The sequence below is a fragment of the Syngnathus scovelli genome, chromosome 21 (assembly GCF_024217435.2).
Source record: "Syngnathus scovelli strain Florida chromosome 21, RoL_Ssco_1.2, whole genome shotgun sequence".
In the NCBI taxonomy this organism is placed as follows: domain Eukaryota; kingdom Metazoa; phylum Chordata; class Actinopteri; order Syngnathiformes; family Syngnathidae; genus Syngnathus; species Syngnathus scovelli.
The window spans coordinates 5769263-5792481 of record NC_090867.1 but is presented as its reverse complement, the minus strand read 5'-3'; the positions used below and the strand labels follow the sequence as shown (position 1 = coordinate 5792481).

The following is a 23219-nucleotide window of genomic DNA, read 5'->3' as shown; positions in this document are numbered from 1 at the left end:
TCAAAAATGATCAGAATCCTCTCTTGCATCCTTATTTTCCCTTTTGTCTGCAAATGTAGCTAATTCAAGAATCAAATAGTGAATGAATACTAACCAGGCACATTTTGGTCAACTTAAAATGTAAAAATATATCTCCAGAATCACAGCGTTCCCGGTTTAAAAGACAATCACACATATAATTTATGTGTCAGTGTTACTATTAATACAGTTTTAGGTACGTATTATTTTTTTATATTGTAAAAGACTCACATTACGACTACTGTACTGTTATAGTCATTCAATGGCCTTTCACGATCCTAAGTGATATTACCTCGGGTGGCCACAAGAGGGCGACAAGTCACAGATATTCCATTGGAAAAGTTTTACATCAAGAAATGAGTAGTTATACTGCCTAACTATAATACAAACGTCTTTTACAATAGAATTTACATCCTGCCTCGGAAACACTGAGACAGTTTGAAATAAACAAGAGTTTTTAGCATAAAAATCAGTTGGGGGGGGGGGGGGGGGGGGCAAAGCAGAGCGTTTGACCCATTTTGCAGCAAACATCCGAAGGGCAAAGTCAAAAGCAGATCACATGCGGCTGTCTTGACATGCAAGCGCACGCAAGCACAGACACAAAAAAGCGTCCGCGTGTACAAACAAAAGCACAAATTCACGCCCTCACAAGCTCCAATATCCCCCCCCCAAAAAAAAAAAACTTTACACAGGAATGAACAGAAATGACAAAACCTGCTCCCTGGGCTGGGCTGCACATTTTTCAAATATTTTCCAACTGGAGTCAAGTAACTCTAGTGATTTTTCTGCTACGTCTTTCACATCTGCTCGCAACCTAACTGAGGATTAGAAACGTATAAACAGCAATCTAAAAAAAATGTTGAATTATTTTTATGTAAATTTGACGTTACTTTGTGTAAACTACATTAAAACAAATTATTTTCAAAATATGCTATTGTACTCCTTATATTAATTTTACTGTGTTGTGTTTTCAGCAAAGTAAGAGAAAGAATATGCAAGAAAACATTGATCCTTTCAAAGATGTCTTTTTATTTGATAATATGGAATATGTGTGTCCTTTTTTACCGGACGTACACAAAGCCTCAGACACATGCACGGTGGTCTATTATTATTATTATCATCATTATTATTATTATTATTCACACACACAAAAAAAGAGATGAATATTCTCTCTTCACTCTCACGGTGCTCCAGCGCAAGAGGACCTCGCCTCGACGGCTAAACACATTTTTTAAGACAATGATTATGGAAAAAACGCCAAAAACTCACACAAAACAGAAAACAGAATGGAAAATTTGAGTTTAAATTATGCCTCTAATACTCCTTTACATTTATACTGCATATAAACAATCACTTGCCAATTTATCTGGTACGCCTTGAAGAAAACCAACAAAGCATTACTTTTTTGGGGGGATGCTTTACTGTAGTTTAAATAGTTACAGTGGATATACGGGAAATTTATGAACAGTTCCAAATACCAATCAGTGCTAGCACAAAACCTTCAGGAAAAAACAAACAAAAAAACAACTACTACCCACATACACAGCTATAAGAGTGTGCACACTTTTGCAACCAACATTATTTCTATTTTGCCTCTAAAAATAGAGTTGTACGAGTTATAGGTCACAATAAGTTTTGTTAAAATGATTTATTTTGGTGTAATTTTAATAAAAATTTGAACAGGGGTGTGTAGACTTTTTAAATCCACTGTATGTATTATACAATTCCTTGAAAAATCAAATAAATTGTGTTGGTTTTTATCTTAGGGCACAGTACCTTTTAAACTAGAAAGTGTATGCAATTGTGTGTTTTTCTTTTTCTTCAAATGTTTCCTTGCGTATAAAGCAGCGCTGTAGCGAGTAACTTGGTTGGAGAAAAAAAATGTAGAATAGGAGGGGCACGGCCACACCGGACCCTCCGTACATTGGCAAATGGTGAAAATGAACATACAATCAATAAAGAACACTAGTATAAGCCATGAAATTAAAAAAAAAAAAAAAAAAAAAAAAATCCCTTTTTGTCTTAATTCCTTTCAACAAGCCTCTGGGAAGCTCTGTGAACGTGTGCCTTAAGCATAGCAATACTACTAATAATTGTGAAATCAGTGTTCAGGTCTTTCTGCATGGGGGGGTAAAAAAAGTGCAAATCTAGTAAACTAACGCAGTGAATAATTCATCAAAAATAATAGTCAAGTAAAGACTAAAATGCATAGGTGTAGAGTGGGACACTGCAGATTAGAAGGTGACGCAATTATTAGTTGATTTAATAAAACGTGGTATATTATTGTAAATCTTGCTCCCATTTAACATATTCCGTGAGAAACGGGAGCAAAGAAATGTTGACCTTTCTGGCTGTATACATTCTCACACACATGCACACACGCACATCATAGACTGGTCCAGTGAGTCATTTGTCACCAAACGAAAATACTGAATTGTGTTGTTTCGAAAGGAGATGAGCCTGACGTGGGCGCGCTTTAGAAAAAAAAAAAGGACACCAAAAAAATGGCAAAATAAAAAAAGGCAACTTGGAATATTTGCTTTGGATAAAATGGAGGTCATTGAAGTGACTCATCTTGCGCAGCTCAGGGATCGATTGGTTTGGACTTAACGGAAAAAGAGCTTCAGAGGAAGTGCTCTGTTGCTGCCCCCCCCCCCCCCCCAAAAACTAAAGTTATGTCCTCCTGACGCCAGCCTCAGGAGGAAAAAAAAAAAAAAAAAAAAAAAAATCACTTGACCAGTCTCATGCCTCGAACGTGACAACAACAAAGAACCCTCATTTGGTTTAAAATGAACACAGAGAGGCTACAGACCCCCCCCCCCCCTAAATCAAAATGGCCTGGTTTTTTTTTTCCTTGGGGGTGTGGATTAATACTTGCAAGGCCCTAGGGGTCCTCCGCGTCCAGGAACTCCTTCTTGGGCGGGGCCACGCCACGGTACCAGGAGCAGGATCCGTCGGCCCGCTTGACGCAGGCGTAGTGGTTGGCCTGACGACCGTACACCTGCTTATCGATCATCAGGTCCGTCCACAGGCACTCTTCGGGGGCCGAGATCTCGCAGGGCAGTGAAGGGCAGCGAACAATCTGCAAGCCCACCGCAATCATAAACATTTTTTTCAAAGGATGCGCGATAAAGTCGGAAAATCCTACCTTGCACTCGCAACCCATCTGGTAGCGTTGGCTGAGACTCTTCTTCTGGGTGTTGCTCAAGAAGTCCCACGGCATGATGTAATCGCACAGCGTCACGTGCATTTGCCCACCGGCGTTAGACTTGCCTGTGAAAAACACAGAGGACGACAAATCGATTTTTTTTTTGGAAACATCTGCTGCGTTTGCAGTCTTCCGAGCGCTCCCGTTTTGTTGACGATGCTCCTTGCAGAGGAGGATGAGTCATGGGAGCATCAAATGGCAACGTTAGGGCTGCTTGTCATTTTAGTATGGAAAATGAATTCTTCTCGAGTACACACCAGAGATCAAGTACTCCTTCTTGCCGCTGGTGTCCAGGGTGACGCCGCACACGGCCGACACGGGCGCGGTGAAGATGGTATCGATGTCCTGATTGGGTCCTTTGAACATCTGCGATATGGAGAAAAAACTGAGAAAACAACACACACACACTCGATAATTGATTCGCATATACCTTGATCTGCTTGATTTCATACTGAATCTTCTTGATGGGGTTCCCGTAGATGTCGTTGCCGGAGTCGACCTCTCGTTCACCAACCACCTTCGCTCGGATCACTGTTAACAAAAACACAAATTTGATGTCAAATTATTTTCCAAGCCAGTATGAGATCTATTGGACCTAATGACCTTTGGCCTTCTTAAATAAAAAAACATGCTAGGGGCTTTTTTTTTTTAGCGCTGCTGGGGCTTTCTGTTTCCAGACACGCTGAGCTGAATTTGCTATATAATGACTAAAAAAGGCTTTTCATTCTGCTCTATTAAAAGAACCTGAAAGATGATACGAAAACAGTGTGTGCGCGCGAGCGACGACGTCCAGCTTCAGCTATGCGTACGACATTAAATTCTCAATGGAAAATGTGAGCAAGCGAGTCAAGGGGGGGAAAAAAAAAAAACTTCAGAAGTGGAGGAAAACACACACACACTCACAAAGCTTATTCACACACTTGAACGTCATACTGTAACTCCATTGATGTCATTTTTCCAATATAATTGGCACTTTAACAGTCATCGGCACTGTGTGGTACTTGAATGCAAACTTTTTGCACAGGCTGAATAATGCTCAATGCTCGGAACTGTTTGCAGACCTAAGCCTTTTCAGTCCCACTCTGCAAATATCCAGCACATACACATGCACACGAGTGTGGTTGTACCTGGCTGGCGCTATGGCTTGCATTCCTCACCCCCCCCACCCCGCTTTCGCTTCCTGACCTCATTCTGAGTTGCAACGAGCAGAGGATTAAGCTGATAGGAAGTTGCTGTTAAATTCGCAGTGTCGGCAATATGCACGGTGTAAGCCAAAGACCCCCCCCCCTCCCAAAAAAAAGTCACTCAGTAGTGCCCCCTAGTCTATCAAGACTACACAAGAAGATGCTAACAGTCAAAGAAGACAATGTGAATAGGAGAAAACAAATCACAGACTGCAGCTGTAACACCACAAGGTCATGTGATCTGCGCCAGGCCGCCAATCCGACAACAAACCACCAAGTGACCCACATTTCGATTGTTAGCGCTCTCAGGATGCAGCAAAATGACTCAGACGTACATTTTGGACAACTTTTCCATGCAGGATGACGCCCCCCTCCCTCCATTCAGCCCACCACCACCATGACGACCCTCTTCCTTTTCCACATGTTGAGCCAATTACATCAGGCTGCTCTAAAACTAAAACGTCAGCTGTAATTTCCGTCACGTCAGCCGTATTCCGTCTGCAACGCTAATGTGCAACAGCAGCGTGTGAACAAATACCTTTATTTTGAAATGTCCCAGTTTGGTTTCGACTTCCTCATTTACTACTTAAGCTCACCATATGTTAAATGGTGAAATCTAAATGTTCCTCTTTGGGGGGGGGGGGGGGGGGGGGGATGTTGTTGCATCATTTTACACAGAGGTTCTAACAAAAGAAAGTTCTAGTCTACTGCGTTGCCATCTACACAAAGCAGCCATTTGTACATAACAGTAGCAATTCACTTGTGACATATTGGATGAGTAAATGTTGCACAATCATTCTAGTGTCCTATAGGGGCAGGGCATAGGTCATCTATCATCATTTTTGTAGGATGGAACCGAGGAGGAGCAAATACATTGAAAACAGCAAGGGCCCCAAAACAGATCCCTGCGGAACACCTAGACTAATAAAAACTGGAAACCACTCTAGAGCGCTACCAGTGATACCAACCTATTGTATGTGGCCCAAGTTGAAATGGAAACAACATTGTAAGCATTACTGACCATTTTTCAAAATATATAATTGGGCATGAGTCCCAGAAATTCTGCCGAGCCAGCTGCGTAACCACAAGAGAAGCATTGCCGCACTAACGAGCAGATTATAATCGTATTGTTTCCAAGATTTGCGGCGGGAGGATGACACCGCATAGCCGCTGCGGCTTGCAGCATCAATGAGCACGAAAAAACAGCTGATCATACACGCTGGTTATTTACAGTATGGAAGCCACTACACAAACACCGCATCATTTTGACAGAGTCCGTTTGCAGGAAGCGCACACAGACTTGCGGCTTAAAAACAAAAATCCTGTCTACAACTTTGTTGCTGTATCACGTGTGAACTCCAAACCACATTTTAGACTTCCTGTAATGGTTTATTGACTCGCGAAAGACACACCGGCTTACCAAAGACAGACGGACATCCTGTTTGTCAAGGCAAGAAATCAAAGTTTATTCGTCAGGATGTATTTACAGTTTTAGTTGCTGCCAGAGTTCAACGTACTTCCCCACTAACGAAAACAACACAACACTGGAACTTTCATTGCCCAGCCCCTCACTTGAAAACACACCCTGGATGTCATCCAGATGTCACCCGAGCTGCAGAGCTCCGCATCATGCGTTGCACTTCCAGCATTACTGATGTTTTTTTTTTTGGGGGCGGGTTTTAAAGTTGCAAAGCATTCCAGTAATTCCAAAACTTGCACCACTCCTCCTCACAAAAAGGAGTGGAAATCAAGTCAAAAGACAGACTAGGTAGAGAGGAAAGTTTGCAGTGTGGTTGAGATTCGATTTCTTCCCAAACGCCCCCCCCCCCCAACCTTGAGACCGAAGCTTTCCACACTGCTTCTCTCTTTTCCCTCCGTGATGCCACGTTGACCCAGCCGAGCCGCGTCGGCATCCCGAAGGCCTCGTAAAGGCGCCATCTCATTTCCAGATTGCGCTTACTTACCGAAAACAAAAAACAGGAAAAAAAAATGATAAGCAGGCAGAAAGTTTTGCTTCCACATACTCATGGAGCAAGAACATGAAGTCAAAACTACGGGCACAATATTATTCATTCATTTATATTCACAAAGATCACACTCATGATGTTGTTTCCGAGGCAGCTTGAAGCAGAGTCAGACACACTGAAGGTCACTTGAGGACTATGCATACGCTTTAATGTCACAACTGAATCACTATTTTGTATTAAATGTTCCCAATCTAAACTGAAGGGAGCTTAGAAGAATGGGCTAAAGATTTGAATCATATTTGGGAAAAAAAATAAGTATTTTGCTTGTGAGGGAGGAGCCAAGTTTAGCCTGGGTTGTTAACAGTTAACAGCTGAGTTGTTGAGGTTTTTTTTTTTTTGGCTCAACATTTTTTACAAATCAAATAATTCACAAAGTACTTATTTTTAAGAATAATGTAAAATGAGCATGGAATATTTCAAAATAAAAAATATACAGCATAATAAATATTATAAATATATTGAATTTGGGGATTCTAATTTGTGGGACATTTATTGACATAAGCAAATTTGTTGACCTAGTTCATCTTAACACTAACACTACCATAATAAATACAAATATAAAAAAAAAATCTCGACAAAAGTTCCTCCTCGGGTAATTTTACTTTACTACAATTTTACTACACTAGCTTTATCATATTTGGGTTTTGAGGCAAGCTATGTTTGCAATAAATCTTGCCAAATCAAAGTTTCCTGCTTCATTGGCTGTCAGATTTACACTAAATTAATATATTCTCCATGTAAGCCCGGTTTTTACAGTGTAGAGAGGTCTGTGGTGGTCTCGTTTGGGGGGGTCTGCAAGAGCAGGGGTGCTGCTGTACAAATCAGCATGCAAACCGAGTCGTGGCCTTGAGCAGCACACCCACCACTAGAACGTTAAACAGATCGATGACGAGGCTGCTTTTTAGTTGCTGCATGTGGAACAGACACAGACAGCAAACAACAACAACAACATCACCACAAGCGTGTCCGGGCATGAGAGGGGCGGTGTACTCACCCACGTCGGCATTGCAGAATGCCTGTTGCGGGTGCACCGGGGCGCAGCTGCACGCCTCGGTCAGCTCCTCCGCCCGCCACACGAGCAGCAGTGCAAGCGTGCACAGAACGCCGTTCACGCTCAGCGGCATTGTTGATGCAGACACCGCGATGCGAGGTTCTCTCTTTTTTGGCAGCGTTGGAGATGCGAATGAAAAGTGACTCGTTTGGTTGTTTTTTTTTGCTTAAAATATTTTTTTCCTCATAGAGCGAGTCAAGACGGCAACGGCGTATGTCACAAATGAGAAGTTTCGTGCTGCATTCAGGGTTGGTTGAGCTTCGAAGTGCCGTTCATGGACTCTTGTTATCGTCTGATGCGCGACTGTTTTATACAAGCTGCTGCCTGGTCACGCCCCCTTATGGCTACGGCAAGTGGAAAAGGCCAAGATAAATATAATCGCATCAACAAGACGGTATACTGTATATTCATTTATAATAATATATAAATACTTTTGGTCCCACTGTTAATGAAGTTGCTCGACCAAATAAAATCTGCATGCACAGCAATTTTAAATATCACAGATCTTTTATTCCAACATACACTGTTGATTGTGGAATCAATTTTGTACATAATTTCAGATGAATCATGCAAATCACAGTCCTCCATTTTGCACAACAGCTTTATTTTTTCAAACCAGCTGTGTCGTTTGTCTATCTTGAGCCGTGCACAGAAGTGTTTTAAGAATGTCCAGGAAGCCTTATTGCTTTAAAAATAATGTCCAAGGCACGTAAATGTTTTAAGAGGGAAAAAAATGTACCGGGAGTTGTTTTGTTCAGTTACGAGCTTGCAAAGTCTTAAAAAGAAAATTCCTGAGAAGAGATTATTTGGTTTGTAATGAGAGAGTAAATAAAATCATCATAGGTGAATTTAAAAGCATTCATCAAAAAATCCCTCGTGTATACCGTATTAGTTCCACATAATAAGCACCTTTTTAAATGTCTGAGTAACAATTGAGGAAAGAAGGAGTATAAGGAGGCAGTGAGTCCTGCAGGTGGGCTTCTCAGAGGCCTTTGTTGAAATAGACGCACCGCACGCTGTCGCCGTACTTGGCCGTAATGGAGTCGCGGAGTTCCGGCTCGAGCTTCGACACTGCAAGGGTGCTGCGAGACAAAAACGATAGATTATATACATTTGAAAAAGAAAAGAAATATATCAGTTGTTAAGACAGACAATCAAATTGAGCCCGCGTTAACTATTTTGAACTGATCAAATGTAATAAAAAAATTATTAAAATGTAATATACCGTTTTAAGCATATGTATATAAATATAATTATAACTAAAATAACAATCAACAACTACTTCTGGAATAATAATAACAAATTTCCAAAATAAATCAGACGCGAGTTACCATCTTTGCGGGAACAGAGCGCAGGCTGCTGGTACCATGAAGGTCAAACTGTTTCGAAACAAGCACAACAAAAGCGAGTTGACCCCTACACCGAGAACTTGTATCCTTCCATCGCCCTTTCCGCCAGATGTTGTACTTACAAGACGCCCACCATCATCACTTGAATGGGCCCGTGGAGGTAGGTGATTCTCTGCAAAGGAGAAGAAAAGCAGTCATGGGATCGCTTTCAACAAAGAAAAGGAGGAAAAATGTAAAAGAGGATCAAACCTGCATGAATTTGTATTTTTCCAGCCGTTGCATGATGATGGGAAGGATGACTGTGGAGGAGAGTGCATGTGAGCAGGGGGGGGTGGCAAAATAAAGAACTGTTGTTGTTGTTTTTTTTATACATACTCATTCCTGGTGCAGCCATGGTGATCCTGGAGATGACCACTTGTGTGATGCCTTTCATCGCCGCTTTCTGCATGAGTGAATTAAGGACGTCAAAAAACAGTTTTTCCTTCAAAATATACATTAAAAAAAAAAAAACTCACCTGTGAGTGGCCCAGCTTGTTGCCATTTTCATCAGTGACAGCGATACCGTTCAAAATTTCCCTGAAGACACATTTTCAGTCGGAAGAAAATATTTATTTTTTTAAATTAGCTTTTTTTTTTTAAATAGTTGAGTCTTTGGGTTGATCTGGCTAATTGTCAGAGCACACCAACTACCATTTAAAGTGCCACAGAAAAAGCTCCTCATCTTAAAAGTCCTCAACTCACTGTTGTCGCATCATGGGAATGTTGACACAGTTGGCCGCTGCCACGGCCGCAAAAGGGACCCATCGTGCCACCAGCGGGGGGGCTTTCTGCAACAGAGAGACTTTACACACTTACGCACTTTGCATAATTCGTGACAATCGTACCTTAGTGTAGAGGTTAAGCCCCACTGCCGTGGCTAAAGCCGTGCTGGTGGCCGTCACATAGGCCACGCCGATTTGCCTGCGTCGCACAATGGTGATGTCATTCCAAGCCTGCAATGGTGGCGGATGTAACGAAGGCCTGACGTCTTACTTAGGGGTGATGGGCGAGGCGGCGTTGCGGTTGGTGTAGTTGACCAGCGCGTTGAAGGACTGATTAACCCACTGCCAGAAGACCACCGCAGGCACAGTTCTAGAAAGACAGCCATGAAAACACTTTCAGTCCCTTAAACACACATTTGTGGTGAAGTTTGCACTCGTCTACCTGTAGAATTGGAGCATACAGCCGGTGATGGCCATACCGCCGGGGACCTGAAAGGACATGCGGCCGATGATGTTCATACGGTCGCCCGAGTCGGGGTGAAAGGCCGAGTCGTACAGCTTCTTGGCGTAATGGAGTTGCTCCTCGGTGGTACCCGGTGGGATCGAACCCGCCCTGGAACACGGAAGGTGCAATCAAACCCATGTCATGTACATAAGTAAATTTATTTTAGGGGGACGTGTCACCAACCTGCAGCTGTCCACCAAGGCTTTGGCCTCATCCAAGCGCGAGTCGGGCAGGAGCGCCGTCCGCCAGTCGGTGATGTTGAAGAAGTGTTTGAGCCGCCCCGTGAAGGTGGACTGGTCCCATCGCGGGGCGTCAATGTCAAACGTGGGGTTCAGTGCCATGGTGGAGCGCTGATATTTGTCCTCCAGAAAGGTTTGGCCAAAGACCTGAGGAAGGAAGAGCAATTACATTTCCACCAGGAGGAGAGTAGAAGTTGATTTATGGGTTCAAATTCGGTAGCAAATCACACAAAAGTAAATCTTTTGACGAATAACGGAAATGACCTCAATTCACTTACTGCTTGCAAAAAAAAAAAAAAAAAAGCCACTTTTTTTTTTTTAATTCAAACTGCTTTAGGGCATTTATTTAATATTCAACTACAGCCCTGAATTTTCAAGTAAGAAGACTTTGTAAAGTTCGTAAGGGGGAAATGTGCCCTTTGTTACCTCTTCAGACAAACTCCTAACCAAATCCCCTGCTAGAAATAATTGACAAGCACCTAGTAAATGGTTCCTCTGGTTCTCTAGCTGCAGCAGCCTTCCAATACCCGACCAGAACCGGCAGAATCCAGCTTCCTAAAAGAAAAAAAGAAAAACATAATATACTAATTATTCACATGTGAAGTTATTCACAGATGTTGCAGCAATTGTGGCTTTTCAGAGACTTTGTGCAACCTCACCAGGCTTGAGCTGTATGGTTCTGGATCTGTTTACTTAAAAATGTGAGCTTGCGTCCAAAGTCAATAATTGTCGTAACACTGAGTTTTACTAACAAGATTAGAACGAATAGGCCTCTGCAGGAAATTTCGCATGAACGTAGGCTATAGTAGAAGACGAGGTTGGGGGAAAAAAACAACAACAACAAAAAAACGTTCAGGTGTGCAGGTGTTTAGTTAGTAAACAAACGCACGGATCATGGTTTTAAACGACTGGAGTAACTGCATACAACATATCACTGTTAATTAATACATGTATTAAAAGTATAGCTATTAAAAGAAGCACTTCTCTGCACACCTTGAAAAACTGGATCTACAAGGCGGAGCGCATCTGGATTAAGTCCACGCTGTCCTTAGATGGTCTCGGCATTAAATATGAATTTGATTGCATGAAAAAATAACCGAGGCTGTGATTTAATTGCATTCGAGAGTTGACAGAATTGGGTGGGTTGGGAGGTGATGCCAAAAAGAGGAGAGAAAACATATGCCCGGCAAACTGATGCAACTTGTGTCTCGTATTACTGGCGCCCTGCCCGCGGCGACGAGGAAAACAAAATGGAAGCGGGACATTTTGATGCTTTAGATTAGAAGTTAGGACGCAAAACTCACCTTTGAGCGGGTGGTCCGCTGCCTCTGTGTAAAAAGCTGTCAGGTCGAGTCAAGAAACATTAAGAAATGTTGCACGTGGCAAGCTCTCCGCCAATGACACGGTGGGGCAGCTCCCCGCGACATAGTAATCCGCTGGGTCCTAATGCCTGAAATTCACCCGGTAGTCTCGCTTGCTAAACCGTTAAAATGTTTGAAAATAAAAATCCACGGCCTACCTACTCCCGAAATTGTATACATATAACACGCAGAGTCACAAAACACCATATAGTTATATCTACACAATCCTCTAACAGATAGACAAACATATATTTGAAAGTATATGCTAGACAAGAGAAACGAAAACCTTAAAATCTGGGGGTACGTGAAGCAACAAGACGCGAGGAATGCGTGCGAGAGGCTTATGATTGGTGGAGAACCCGGAAGCAAGTAAATGTGGAACGAGTTAGCGTGCGAGTCGAGTAATTGTTGTTTTCGTAGATTACGAGAGCAACAGCGACCTATTGGACATTTGCAATAAACCTCAGAAAAATCACCAGTGTCTTTAAAAGTCGTTCTTACTGCTGCGGTATGATAAACAAAACACATGTAGGCACGACACGGTGGTTGCATGCGCTTACTTGGCAGTTGTCAGGGAAATTAGCCCCGTTGTCGCCACCTCTGGTGTGGCGTGGTATCGTAGCTTCCAGAGAGTCGCCTGGGTCCTAAAGACCGCAATAATTAAAACGAGTCTGGTGCTATAGCCTGCGGGGCAAAAATACACGTAAACGTACTGGATTGCGAAACCATGTGAATTGGTGGTGGGCGGATGTTTTTAATTGCTTTGTCGCCCTCTCGTGGTTAAGATCTGAATGTGTATTTTTGCCCCGCAGCATGGCTCTTAAGTGGGCGCTGCGAAGAACGACGTGCAGTAAAAGAGTACTACGTTTACTGTACTCCATCGGCTATATATATACAGCTAAAGCTACAGCTAGCGTAAACCACTACTCCGCGTGACGCCACACTCCAGGCCTATATCATTGACGAAATAAACCGAACTGATTTATGCGAGTAAATGTAGGTAAAACACAAAGCAGTTGGTGCAAGCATTCAGCCTCACTGTCGCCACCTGTGGATGGGAGTGTGAACAACATATTGAATTTTTACGTCCAGTAGTTAGCTTTATTACAATCACTTTTTAAGTATGACCACTTATCGTATTTAAGGCGTGGGGATAATATCATTAAAGTGTTTTCCAAGCACTTTAGCGGCTTGATAATAACCACTTACACGGGCGCGTTCCTGTGCGAGTGACGTCATCGTCCTTAGTAACCCTCCGCAGCGGCGTCTCCACGACACAAGACAACAAGATGGTGAGTAGCCGTAATTCCCTCGTAATGACCGTTAACTAGGTGAAAACGGGTCAAAATGTGCTCATTCAAACATAGGCGGGATTGCAAAATTGTTAAGGCTGTTCGCTGGAGCAATCCTCAAAAGCCATCTTGTTGCGTTAGCTTCAGTTGCCAGGGGGAGATTAGCAAATTAGCCGCGTTTAGCATCTTCCGTACCGTCGATATCCGGGCCCAAAGCCAGTCAGTGAAAAGACAACTAATTCAGATGTTATGAAGACCAAAAACGTTTAGATTGTGCACTGAATACGTGTTTGGAAGACGTCTGCGTCACAGTTCTGAGGTTTGGGGTTCGAATCTCGGCCCTATCGCTAATCTCTAATATTGCTTGATGAAAATCTGTTATCAACATCACGTTTGGAAGATGTGCAACAATGGCAGCCATCGTTGTTACATGTTCGTTAATGCCATTTGCAGGGATTGCTGTCAATCCTGCGCAAACTGAAGAGCACACCAGACCAGGAGGTGAGGATATTGCTGCTGGGGCTGGACAACGGCGGAAAGACCACCCTGCTCAAGCAGCTGGCCTCCGAGGACATCAGCCACATCACCCCCACCCAGGTAAGCAATGATGCACTTTGGCAACTCAGCTTAATTGCACTTTTAAAAATGCTTGACTATTTTACCAAAGCAAGCTAACAATGTCATGATCCCGTGATGGCTCCCCTAAAAAGTCACAATTTCTCTCCTCCTCCAGGGCTTCAACATCAAGAGCGTCCAGTCGCAAGGCTTCAAACTCAACGTTTGGGACATTGGCGGCCAGAGGAAGATCAGGCCCTACTGGAGGAACTACTTTGAAAACACTGACGTGCTCGTACGTTCGTAACATTATCGACACGTCTTGGAACTGCGTCAGGGTTTGTATGGTAATTTGTCGTTTGTTTACAGATTTATGTCATCGACAGCGCTGACAGGAAAAGATTTGAGGAGACGGGGCAGGTATGTGAAGTTAATTGAGACTTTGGTGACATTATTCACGCTTCAGAAACATGCTACGAGTTTTGTAACCGTCATCTGATGGCAGCCATTTTGAGAACCCCTGTTATGACAACTGACTTATGTTGTATTATCTTTTCAGGAACTGGCCGAGCTGCTGGATGAGGAAAAGCTGAGCGGTGTGCCCGTGCTGATCTTCGCCAACAAGCAGGACCTCCTGACGGCGGCGCCGGCCTCCGAGATCGCCGAGGGCCTCAACCTGCACACCATCCGTGACCGCATCTGGCAAATCCAGTCATGCTCCGCCCTCACCAGCGAGGGCATCCAGGTCTGCCATCTTTTCCTTTTGTCATCAAGCAGTTATTTTTCCATTCTTTTCCCCTTTTTTTTCATTTTTTCAAACTCACTTAACCCACAGGAGGGCATGAACTGGGTGTGCAAGAGCGTCAACTCCAAGAAGAAGTAGCTCGTCTTTTCCGTCGTCTTCTCCTCAGGAGGACGTGCGGCAACGTCTCCTGAGCCTTAAACACTCCGGGGTACAACCTGTGAATGTACACACTACAACGAATCCAACAAGGAGGTTTTTTTAACTGCTGCATTCCCGCCCGTCACATTTTTAACTATTTCCGTTGAGCTGCTGTCTTTCAAGAGGAAGATTGGAAGTCAAAGTGTGTCATTCTTTTCCGAATCGTTCCACGTGCGCTTTCATATGGCTCTGTTTGACGTGAGGTCTTCTATTTTTGTAAGCGTTTTATTTATGGCAGAGTTAAGTAGAGTGTGCTTTCACCACCCTAAACCCACTAAAGAACGATACTGTATATGATATGTATAAAAAGAAATTAGATGAATTAGAGGCGTTTTTAAATCCACTGTAAATAGTGTGGGGATCCCCCCTTCCCCCCCTGCGTTCGTATCTTTTATGCGCATTACTCGGCACTATTTTGTAGTCCTCATACTGTACCTGCAGATTATTTTTGTTTCACTTCTGTGACATTTTGGGGGATTTAGATTGATATTCTCGAATGTAATCTGTGCTAAAGGTACTGTATGTGAATAAAAGAAGAAAGAAAAAAAGTATGCTTGCCTTTTGTGCTTATCAGCTGTTGGTGTCAGTGAAGTGGTCTCGGCAGTGTGTGTGGGAGACAGCTCGACTCAAATGGATTATTTCAAATGCTCTCGTGGTGTGTTATTGCGCAATCTAGGTCATAGCATCATGAAAAAGACAAAATGCTTTTAACGTGGGCTAAAGTGGTCATCTTATACAAACATCCCGTTGTCTCATCACTCAAACACGTGCACTAAAAAAAATAGACATAAACAATACATACTTTGACATTTGTATAGTGGTTAACTAAATTATGAATAAAAAAAAAAGACACACAAGTGAGAGGTGGGCAACTATGTCGCTCTTTCCATTGCATCCGACAGCTGCACGACAGCTGTGCATACTCGCATGGGAGAATGTCAGGAGAGAGAAACAAGGGAGTGTTTTATTACTATGTGGGCGTACTGTAGGAAGTGAGACGAATCGTTAAAAAAAAAACTTGTGTGGAAGGTTGGGGCACATAGATGGGAGTGGCAGGAGGGTGGGTCGGGAATGTGTAGTGTTCTTAATAAGGTTTGCCAAATAGAATGAACAGAATCATATGGACTTTTATTTAGCTAGCCATTTTTACCAGCTAATGCTAATCTGTGCAAAGATTGCAGCTCTACTTACCTGTACTAAGTTCATCTTGTTTTTCCTTTTTAATCACTTCACTGGTTCTTTTATATCAAATTATTTTAGGTAATTATTATTTCATCTCTGATGAAGCGGAAGAACCCGCCGAAACATGTCAGGTAATGCACCTAAAATAATTTGTTTGATATAAAAGAACCAGTGAAGTGAGCTCTACTTACCATGGATTCTTCACTGATTCTTTCTCCTTGAAACTTCAACCACTTTGTTACCATTTTAAGAATTAAGGAGATGAAAATTTTGTGAAACATTGTTGTTACTTGAATCAACCAGGCAGGAAAGATTTAAATTCCTTTCTTTATTTGGAATTCTCCAAATCATGTCGTGTCATTTTTCCATTTCACAAAATATTTACAAAAAAAGATACTTTCAAGTTGTTTTTTTTGTACTTTCTCTCACAGTCAAGTGTCCTTAATGGCTTCTATGTAAGAAGGATGACCGGTCCATTCTCATTCTTTTAGAAAAAGTAGATCATGGTAAAGTCCTTTTTTTTTTTTTTTTTAACTGCATACAATGTCTCTTCTTCTGAGTGCTTAAAAAAAAATGTCTTCCTTTGCGTGCTTACAGCAGCAAAGAGGAAGCCAAGCGCTATCGCGTATGTGTGAGTGTGTGTGCTTACTGAGTGGAAGTGACATCATCGCCCTGAAGGAAGTACGTGAAACAGCGTCGTCAGATCCTCTTCCACTTGACGCCTGATTGGTTTGGTCTCGCCACTCTGGGCTCTTATTTCTCGTGAAGTTGAGGGGGTAGGGGGTACGGGAAAGCGTCCAACAAGTGCATTGTGGGTATTGGGTGGAAGAGCTTGGGAAGCAGTAACAAGTGCCACATCAGAGGGGACCCCCCCACCCCAAAAAAAAAAAGAAAATAAAAAAAAAAATCATAGGCTTTCATCACAACGACGTAAGGCAACGGACCTCGGTGGATGCTGAACCGGGAACACTTGAGTCTTTTTCCTTTTTTTTTTTTTTGGCCCACCCATTAAAAGTTCATTTCCATCTCTCATTCTATAAATAACAGCTCCTCTTCTGCCTCCTCCCTCAGAGTCTCTTAAAACAGTCGCTCGGGTTTCTCGATGCTTTCTTTTTAACGCTTTCTTTTTAGTTTAACGTACATTTTACAACACTGACGGAAAATAAAATAAAAATAAAAAGCAATCGACCCTGCCCCCGAATGTGTATACAATGTATTCTAGAGGTGTGTGTGTGTGTGTGTGTGTACAGTTTAAATGTGTGTAGGCTATAACGGCTTTAAAGCAGTCTATCGTAATCCCCTGCATATTTGCGGTTCAAATTTTTATGCTCTTTCTGAACAAAAAAGGGCCAATTTATTTTTACGGGAAATGTAAAATGAGTTAGAAACGAGGGAAAAAAATGTGATGATATTGTTGGTGGTAGATTTACAGTTTAAACTACTAATATAGGCTATTAGGAGGTCAGCCATTATTTGCAAATAGCAAGGGATTACACATTTTGCTGTGTGTGGTCTGTATGCGTGTGTATGTGTGTGTTAACTAGTGACGTAGTGCTTTGCGGAAGGCTGCCCGTACAGCCCGTAGAAGTCGGCGTGTCTGTGCGACTGCGAGGCGTCGATCCAGTCGCGCACTGCCAGGCCCTGCATGGACGGCCCCCCGGAGGCCAGGCCGGGCGGCGGGGGGTAGTCCTGCGCGCTGACCCAGGGGAAGGAGCCCGAGCGCGGGTACGGCGGGTGGCCACGGTGGCCTGACACGGACGGCACCCCGGAGCAATAGCAGTTATCCATGGTGCACACCAGGATCTTACGCCCGCCGTACTGCGGCAGCACGGTCTGCTGGGAGGAGTGCGAGGAGCCCCCGGTGCCGCCGCCCCCGCCGCCGGGGGGGAAGTGTGAGGAGCCGAAGACTGAGCCGGAATGGTGGTTGGCGCCGTCCGTGATGTGCGGTGGGCCGCAGGGCTGATTGGCAGACTGACCTTCTCCGGAGGACGAGGAGGAGCCCAGGTAGGGCTGCTTGCTCGAGGAAGAAGAGGAGGAGGAGGAAGAAGAGCCATCTTTGAAACTCGCCGTGCCGTTTTTGCTCGAGTTTCCTTCCGGGAAGGCGGCGGAATGTTTCCGTTTCTCTACTCCCGAGGCTGAGCTTTGGTAGCTGGGGAAGGCCGGGACAGATTGCAGGAAGGTGGAGGGAGGGGTGAGCGGAGCTGAGGGTAGACACGAGAACATGTTCATGCAAAACACTTCAGGAAGGACATTTTAACACCTCTCCCAGTTTGTACCTTCCAGCGTTCTCTTCAAGCTTTTCTCCCGCTTGGAGATCTCCGAGAGGAAGAGCTTGGCGTTCAAATTGCCCACCTTGTAGGGCGGCAGAGAGCTCCCCACGCACGCCTGAGACCTATAAAATATTCCAGATGAGACCCCAAGTACAAGCTATAAGACTGCAACGCTGACACCCTTTATACCTGTCAGTGAGGATCTTGACGGGCTTGGTGTTCTTCATGAAGCCCAGCTCCTCCGCCTTTCCGAACGCCGTGTTGATGGCACTCAGCAGCTTGTGCGCCTCGTGCCGCTGCTCACCCAGTGCCAAGACTTGGGCGGCGTTCTCCTGGCAGAAGCGCGCCTGCGCCCGCTCGAGCGCCTCCAGCGTGCGACCCAGGTCCTCCTCCAGGAGCTGATGCATGCGCTGGTACTGCAGGCGCACGTCTTCCTTCAGCTCCAGCACACGGTCCTTGTGGAGGAGGAGGACAAGGAGAGTCAACACAAAATGGAGGCTGAATTGTGCAGTTACAGTGCGCAAACACACCTCCACCACGCACTTGTCCGAGTCTAGCTTGCATAGCTGCTCCTCGATCTCCTGCACGCGGTCCTCCACACGCTCCTGCTGCTTCAGTAGGCTTTGCTGCAAGGTGACAGAAGAAGAAAAGCAGAGGAAAGAAGGTCTTTAAAGAGTGCAACAATTTCCCCCCTCTCCCTCCATCCCCGCTTAGTTAGTCTCAATCCGACACGCACAATCCCCACAGGAGGGGAGGACCATGCTGCCATGGCAACCCGCAGCTGTTTTGTGCTTGCATAAGTGTGTGTGTGTGTTTGTGTTGGGGGGTTTGAATTGATAAATGAACCAACATAAGCAGGCAGGAAAAGCTCTCCTCCGCTTTAGTGGCCAGCTAAAAGCATGACGTGTTTTCATAATTCAAGAGAGAATGGAATGCTTTTCATTTTTAGTTGTAGCGTGTGGTTTTATTTGGGCAAGGCGGTCAAATTAGCACAACTAAATACTAATGTCAGCAGACAGACATGTCTCTGTGTTCACTGGGCCTATCTTTATCCGGATTCCACTATGTTAGCGTGTAGCACGCTAGCATGCTAGCCCTTGCAACGAGTGGAGATGGGATTGCAAAAGTGTCCGACATGGTTCAAAAAATTTTAAACACACAGCTGATTTTATCACTGAAAACCACTGGCCTAGATATCTCACACACAGATGCACACACAGCACACACACACACACACACATACACACACACACGGTTGCCATGTTACATGCAGGACTGTGACCTGGTTGTGCTGATTGATTGAGTCGGGCTGTGAGCAGAAAAAAGCTGCGGGGTCGAAGGAGAAGAAGCTTAGCAGAGGGAGGTTGCAGCTATGGATACGTAGGGCAGGCAGGGGATGGGCGGGTGAGATTGGGCACTGGGGGTCAAGGGAGGGGGGGGGGGGACTCGGGAGGGCCCCTCTTTAGCTGTCATTTCAGCATAGTGTCTTTTCCATCAGGACCAGGGGGGGCCATGAAGAAGGTCTGGCCGCGCCTGGAGGTGCAGGGAGGTGAATTAGACGTGCGGGGCTGATGGAAGTGCAGGGGAGGGGGATGGCGTAGCGAGGGGGTTGAAATCATATTAAAGATGGCTGATTGAGCCGGAATCAACGATTATTCATAAAGGGGCGGCTGGCAAAGAAGCGGTAGGGTGGATTTGGTGAATATGGAAATATATGTTAAATAGACCCTCATATCTACATACATGAATGCAGAACACAGTGTAAATATTCGACCCTAAATAATTCAGCGGGATCTAATTAGCGACCATCCAGAGCATTAATAATGTAGGTAAAATATGGCAAAGATTTTTTTTTGTTTCAGGGGGGGAGGGCGGCATGGCTTCACAGTTCAGATGGGCAACCACGCCCCCAACCCTAACCCCTGTCACCCCTCCTGCTGACTCATTGCGACAGGAAGTACAAGGCGGTGTGACAGGGTTGACACCGAAAGCCGGCGTCATGAGTCAGTCGACGCCTCACGTTTCCCCCCTCTGACTAATCCCCCCCCCCCCAATATGCATATTCCTTTGAAAAATTTACGTGTGTTAAAAAAAGGGGGGTCAAAACACCAGGAAACCAAGATGTCATTTAAAAATAAAATCCACACAATCGAGTGACGAATCACTATAATCCCTCGCTGGCGATCCCAGCGCAAGGATGCATCTGTGGCGGGGAGATAAGAAACCCCCCCCCCCCCGTCACAATGAGGGACCCTCATTGTCCCCTCCACCCGCAGCCCCACACCCTCCGCCGCTCACTGCATTGTGTGGCATTCCGACAGATGAGAAGGACGACTGCAGCAAGCTGGATGTATATTGCGGCCTTTGCAACGGAAATGTGACCATTTCAAGGACCCGATTTAAATGTACTTGTTGTTGCTTGGTGACTACATGAAATGTAAAGTGATAGCTCTTGCCTGTGTGTGTGCGCGCAATGCTTCCAAGAACGCACAAAAGCACTTATTGATTATGGATAAACTTGACAGAATTCCCTCAAGATGTCCGACATTCACTTCTATGGATAACGTAGATTTAGGTCAATGTGGTAAGGAAAAAAAAAAAAAAAAAAAATTGCTCCAGCCTCTGTGTGCATGAATTCAATCTACCCAAGGCATTAGTTAAATTATCAATGGGACTTCTCAAGAACCCAAATTCGACTCACATGGTCAAATAGGAAATCCACAATAACCTTAAAAATAGCAGTTACGTTGTGGTGAGTGCGCGGATGTCTTACTCTGATGTCGTTGCGGCGCAGCTCCACGTCGGCGACGGCGTGCCCGTGGCTGGGGTGACAGCGGGCGAAGCAACAGTATTGGCACACCGCAGTCTGCTCAGCCTCGCAGTGATACAGCCGGTACTCGTCGTGCTGCGGGCACGTCCACGCCTTGACCGCCTCGGCCTCCACCAACAGATGCCCGAGCGCCGAGCACGGCTGCTGCAAGTGCGTCTGCACGTGTGACTGGCAGCACGGCGCGTTGCAGCGCAGGCACACCTTAACGGCGGGCAGCGGGGGGCCACGTCGGCACAGAATGCATTGAGGCGGCGGCACGGACGCCTTTTCCACGCTGAGGGCATTGTATTTCTCCACGATGTTGGAAAGCTTGTGGTTCTTCTCCAGGCTGGGCTTTTGGCTGTACGCATGGTTGCACTCGGGGCAGCGGGCCAACGTGGAGTCCTTGGCCCAGGCCTCGCTGATGCACGCCCGACAGAAATTGTGCTTGCAGGGCAGCTGGATGGGCTCGGAGAAGACGTGCAGGCAGATGGGGCAGATGAGCTCCTCCTCGAAGCAGTTCTTCCACGTCTCGGCCATGTCAGACGCCATGGTGGCGGGAGCAGGCATACAAAAAAATGCCTCGGGGTTTCGGTCTGTGTTCTCACGAAACCCGAGCCTCCCCCCCACACCACCCTTCCCAGAAAAAAAAACCTGACACTGTCCTTAAAGTGTGCGTTTACCTTTGCGCTGACACCCTGACTTGTTAGTTATTGCTGCGGCAAGTTCCGGAAAACTGACCAAAATGAGAACACACAGAGTGAGGCCGACGTTACAAGATTACTGTAAACTGTGACACACAAACACACAGGGAGTGATTGTGTGTGGCCTACAGGAAGAAGCAGCCTGCAGGTAAAACCTTGGAATCCAAACAAGGCACAGATAACTAAGCCAGGGGGGCAGCCAAATATGCAAATGAGCACACGACCTCCTGCACGTGCACTGACAGCTGCCAGGGGCGTGATTCGTGTACCTGCTCCCACACCCTGATTAATGCTATTTTTTTCTTTTTTAAACCTGACACTAAACCTATAACAGTCACTCTCCAGAAATACCTAACAGAGCAGCACAGGAGGCTCGGCTCGGTTAAGTGCACAGCGGCCCACAACAGATTCCGATTAAAAACGCCTCGGTTTTGTTTTGACGTGAAACGCCATTTCCATGAGATGAATAATAATCCAAACACTCGCACACATACAGACAAGGCCGCGGCTCTCTCTGGCACTTTCCACTCGATAACAAAAGGGCCTACTAATCTTATTAGATGGAGAAATCATAAATGCATAGCCGGGCCGTTGCTTTGGATGCGGTTTCACTGCATAGTTGTCGCTTTTTTAAGGGCTCCAATCGAAACCACTGAACAAAAGAGTATTTATTTAGCTTAAGGATCTGCAGGAATGTTGCTTGCTTCGACACTCATCGATCGAATAAGCTCCTCCCTCCTTTCACCAAAAATACAATTATTCTTAAGTTATTACTTAAATCTTACTTTCTGCTTATTCGCCTGCTCTCGCCCCCGCCGTCGATCAACAACATATTTAATCGACTTATCTCGACAAAAATCGTGGGGGGAAAAAAAACGAAGTGACTCACCTCACCATTTTGTAGCACAGGTACACATTTTCTAAACCACACTATCCTCACAAACGCATCCCTTGCTTGCATACAATATATACATTATTTTCTTAAATATATATTTGTAACCGTTCCAGGGTTAGAATATAAAAATATGAGGATATTAAAAGGGGAAGTCGCTCCGCTGTCCTTGTTATACGGGCTAGCTGCTGTCATCAGCCATCTTGATATTAAAAAAAATAATACAGAGGATATCCACCGTGAAAAAGGTTGGAGGTCGTTTCACCGAAGCCTTTCGTCTATTTACACAATATTAACGACGACACGGTGACTAAAAACGGTCGGGTTTTTTTGGTTTCTGTTTGATCATACTCTTCTCTCTTCAGGTCCAAAAGTCGACAGTCCTGACGTACTTGCTATTTAGTCACGGCCCATATTTGGTCACACGGTCCGGTGTAAGAGTCGACTATTCCTGATTTATAAACATCCAACTCGCTTTGGTGGTAAGGGGAAAACAAAAAATATAATTTGACGCCTTCTTCTTTGATGGCCTCCTTTCTTCTTGTGCCTCACTCTGCCCCAACGAGGCTGTCGACAGAGGAGGAATGCGGGCGAGCTTGACGCTTCCTCCCGTTAGCGTCAACACAGACGAGCAATAGGCCACTTCCGGTGTTTCAGAATTAACTATTTCCTTTTTCCGATTTTCAAAATAAAGCACTGACAATCAGTCGTGAGGACCGTTTGACTCAGCAGTGTTATCACTGCGCTTAATATTAGGGTAAACAATGGAAGCTGATTACATACCAAGGAAAATCAGCATGTGCTCACGCAGACCATTGTCACGAGCAGAATAAAAACAAGTGCAAGTGTTTTGTTTTTTTAAGAAAAAC

The 23219-nt window shown here is 44.8% G+C and overlaps 4 protein-coding genes across 6 annotated transcripts; 1 reads left to right on the top strand and 3 right to left on the bottom strand.

Annotated features, from left to right (window-relative positions):
* Positions 1-1027: 1027 nt before the first annotated feature.
* Positions 1028-7789, bottom strand: timp2a (TIMP metallopeptidase inhibitor 2a). The gene is made up of 5 exons (XM_049759521.2): positions 7432-7789; positions 3657-3757; positions 3484-3592; positions 3167-3291; positions 1028-3100 (listed from the first exon to the last, which is right to left on the bottom strand). Exons 1-5 carry the CDS (start codon positions 7559-7561, stop codon positions 2903-2905), a joined length of 663 nt encoding a protein of 220 aa, XP_049615478.1. The 5' UTR covers positions 7562-7789; the 3' UTR covers positions 1028-2902.
* A 185-nt stretch (positions 7790-7974) lies between these two features.
* sfxn2 (sideroflexin 2) lies at positions 7975-12360 on the bottom strand. 3 transcript variants are annotated; one of them, XM_049759520.2, is made up of 13 exons: positions 12264-12360; positions 10822-10897; positions 10287-10489; positions 10041-10211; positions 9870-9968; positions 9722-9797; positions 9579-9664; positions 9353-9413; positions 9213-9279; positions 9087-9136; positions 8960-9009; positions 8820-8867; positions 7975-8570 (listed from the first exon to the last, which is right to left on the bottom strand). In XM_049759520.2, the coding sequence occupies exons 3-13, from the start codon at positions 10442-10444 to the stop codon at positions 8471-8473; spliced, it is 966 nt and encodes a 321-aa protein (XP_049615477.1). In that variant the 5' UTR covers positions 10445-10489; positions 10822-10897; positions 12264-12360; the 3' UTR covers positions 7975-8470. The 3 variants fall into 3 exon arrangements, with proteins under 3 accessions (XP_049615477.1, XP_068505607.1, XP_049615476.1); XM_068649506.1 differs by lacking the exon at positions 12264-12360 and adding an exon at positions 11647-12249 and having other exon boundaries at positions 10769-10897; XM_049759519.2 differs by lacking the exon at positions 12264-12360 and adding an exon at positions 11647-12247.
* A 473-nt stretch (positions 12361-12833) lies between these two features.
* arl3b (ADP ribosylation factor like GTPase 3b) lies at positions 12834-15044 on the top strand. The gene is made up of 6 exons (XM_049759524.2): positions 12834-12995; positions 13449-13592; positions 13729-13845; positions 13920-13970; positions 14110-14295; positions 14386-15044. Exons 1-6 carry the CDS (start codon positions 12993-12995, stop codon positions 14431-14433), a joined length of 549 nt encoding a protein of 182 aa, XP_049615481.1. The 5' UTR covers positions 12834-12992; the 3' UTR covers positions 14434-15044.
* Positions 15045-15988: 944 nt separating this feature from the next.
* trim8b (tripartite motif containing 8b) lies at positions 15989-22987 on the bottom strand. The gene is made up of 5 exons (XM_049759511.2): positions 20719-22987; positions 18476-18571; positions 18135-18400; positions 17952-18067; positions 15989-17876 (listed from the first exon to the last, which is right to left on the bottom strand). The coding sequence occupies exons 1-5, from the start codon at positions 21322-21324 to the stop codon at positions 17212-17214; spliced, it is 1749 nt and encodes a 582-aa protein (XP_049615468.1). The 5' UTR covers positions 21325-22987; the 3' UTR covers positions 15989-17211.
* Between the last annotated feature and the right edge of the window lie 232 nt (positions 22988-23219).

Coding starts and splice junctions, on each gene's coding strand:
- timp2a (XM_049759521.2), bottom strand. CDS start 7,561: ATGCCGCTGAGCGTGAACGGCGTTCTGTGCACGCTTGCACTGCTGCTC. Junction 3,593..3,656: donor ATGAAATCAAGCAGATCAAG/GTATATGCGAAT, acceptor TCCATATCGCAG/ATGTTCAAAGGACCCAATCA. Junction 3,101..3,166: donor AGATGGGTTGCGAGTGCAAG/GTAGGATTTTCC, acceptor GTGGGCTTGCAG/ATTGTTCGCTGCCCTTCACT.
- sfxn2 (XM_049759520.2), bottom strand. CDS start 10,444: ATGGCACTGAACCCCACGTTTGACATTGACGCCCCGCGATGGGACCAG. Junction 9,010..9,086: donor AAAAATACAAATTCATGCAG/GTTTGATCCTCT, acceptor TCTCCTTTGCAG/AGAATCACCTACCTCCACGG. Junction 8,868..8,959: donor GTGATGATGGTGGGCGTCTT/GTAAGTACAACA, acceptor GTTTCGAAACAG/TTTGACCTTCATGGTACCAG.
- arl3b (XM_049759524.2), top strand. Junction 13,971..14,109: donor GATTTGAGGAGACGGGGCAG/GTATGTGAAGTT, acceptor TTATCTTTTCAG/GAACTGGCCGAGCTGCTGGA. Junction 14,296..14,385: donor TCACCAGCGAGGGCATCCAG/GTCTGCCATCTT, acceptor CTTAACCCACAG/GAGGGCATGAACTGGGTGTG.
- trim8b (XM_049759511.2), bottom strand. CDS start 21,324: ATGCCTGCTCCCGCCACCATGGCGTCTGACATGGCCGAGACGTGGAAG. Junction 18,401..18,475: donor CGGACAAGTGCGTGGTGGAG/GTGTGTTTGCGC, acceptor CTCCTCCACAAG/GACCGTGTGCTGGAGCTGAA. Junction 18,068..18,134: donor GTCAAGATCCTCACTGACAG/GTATAAAGGGTG, acceptor AATATTTTATAG/GTCTCAGGCGTGCGTGGGGA.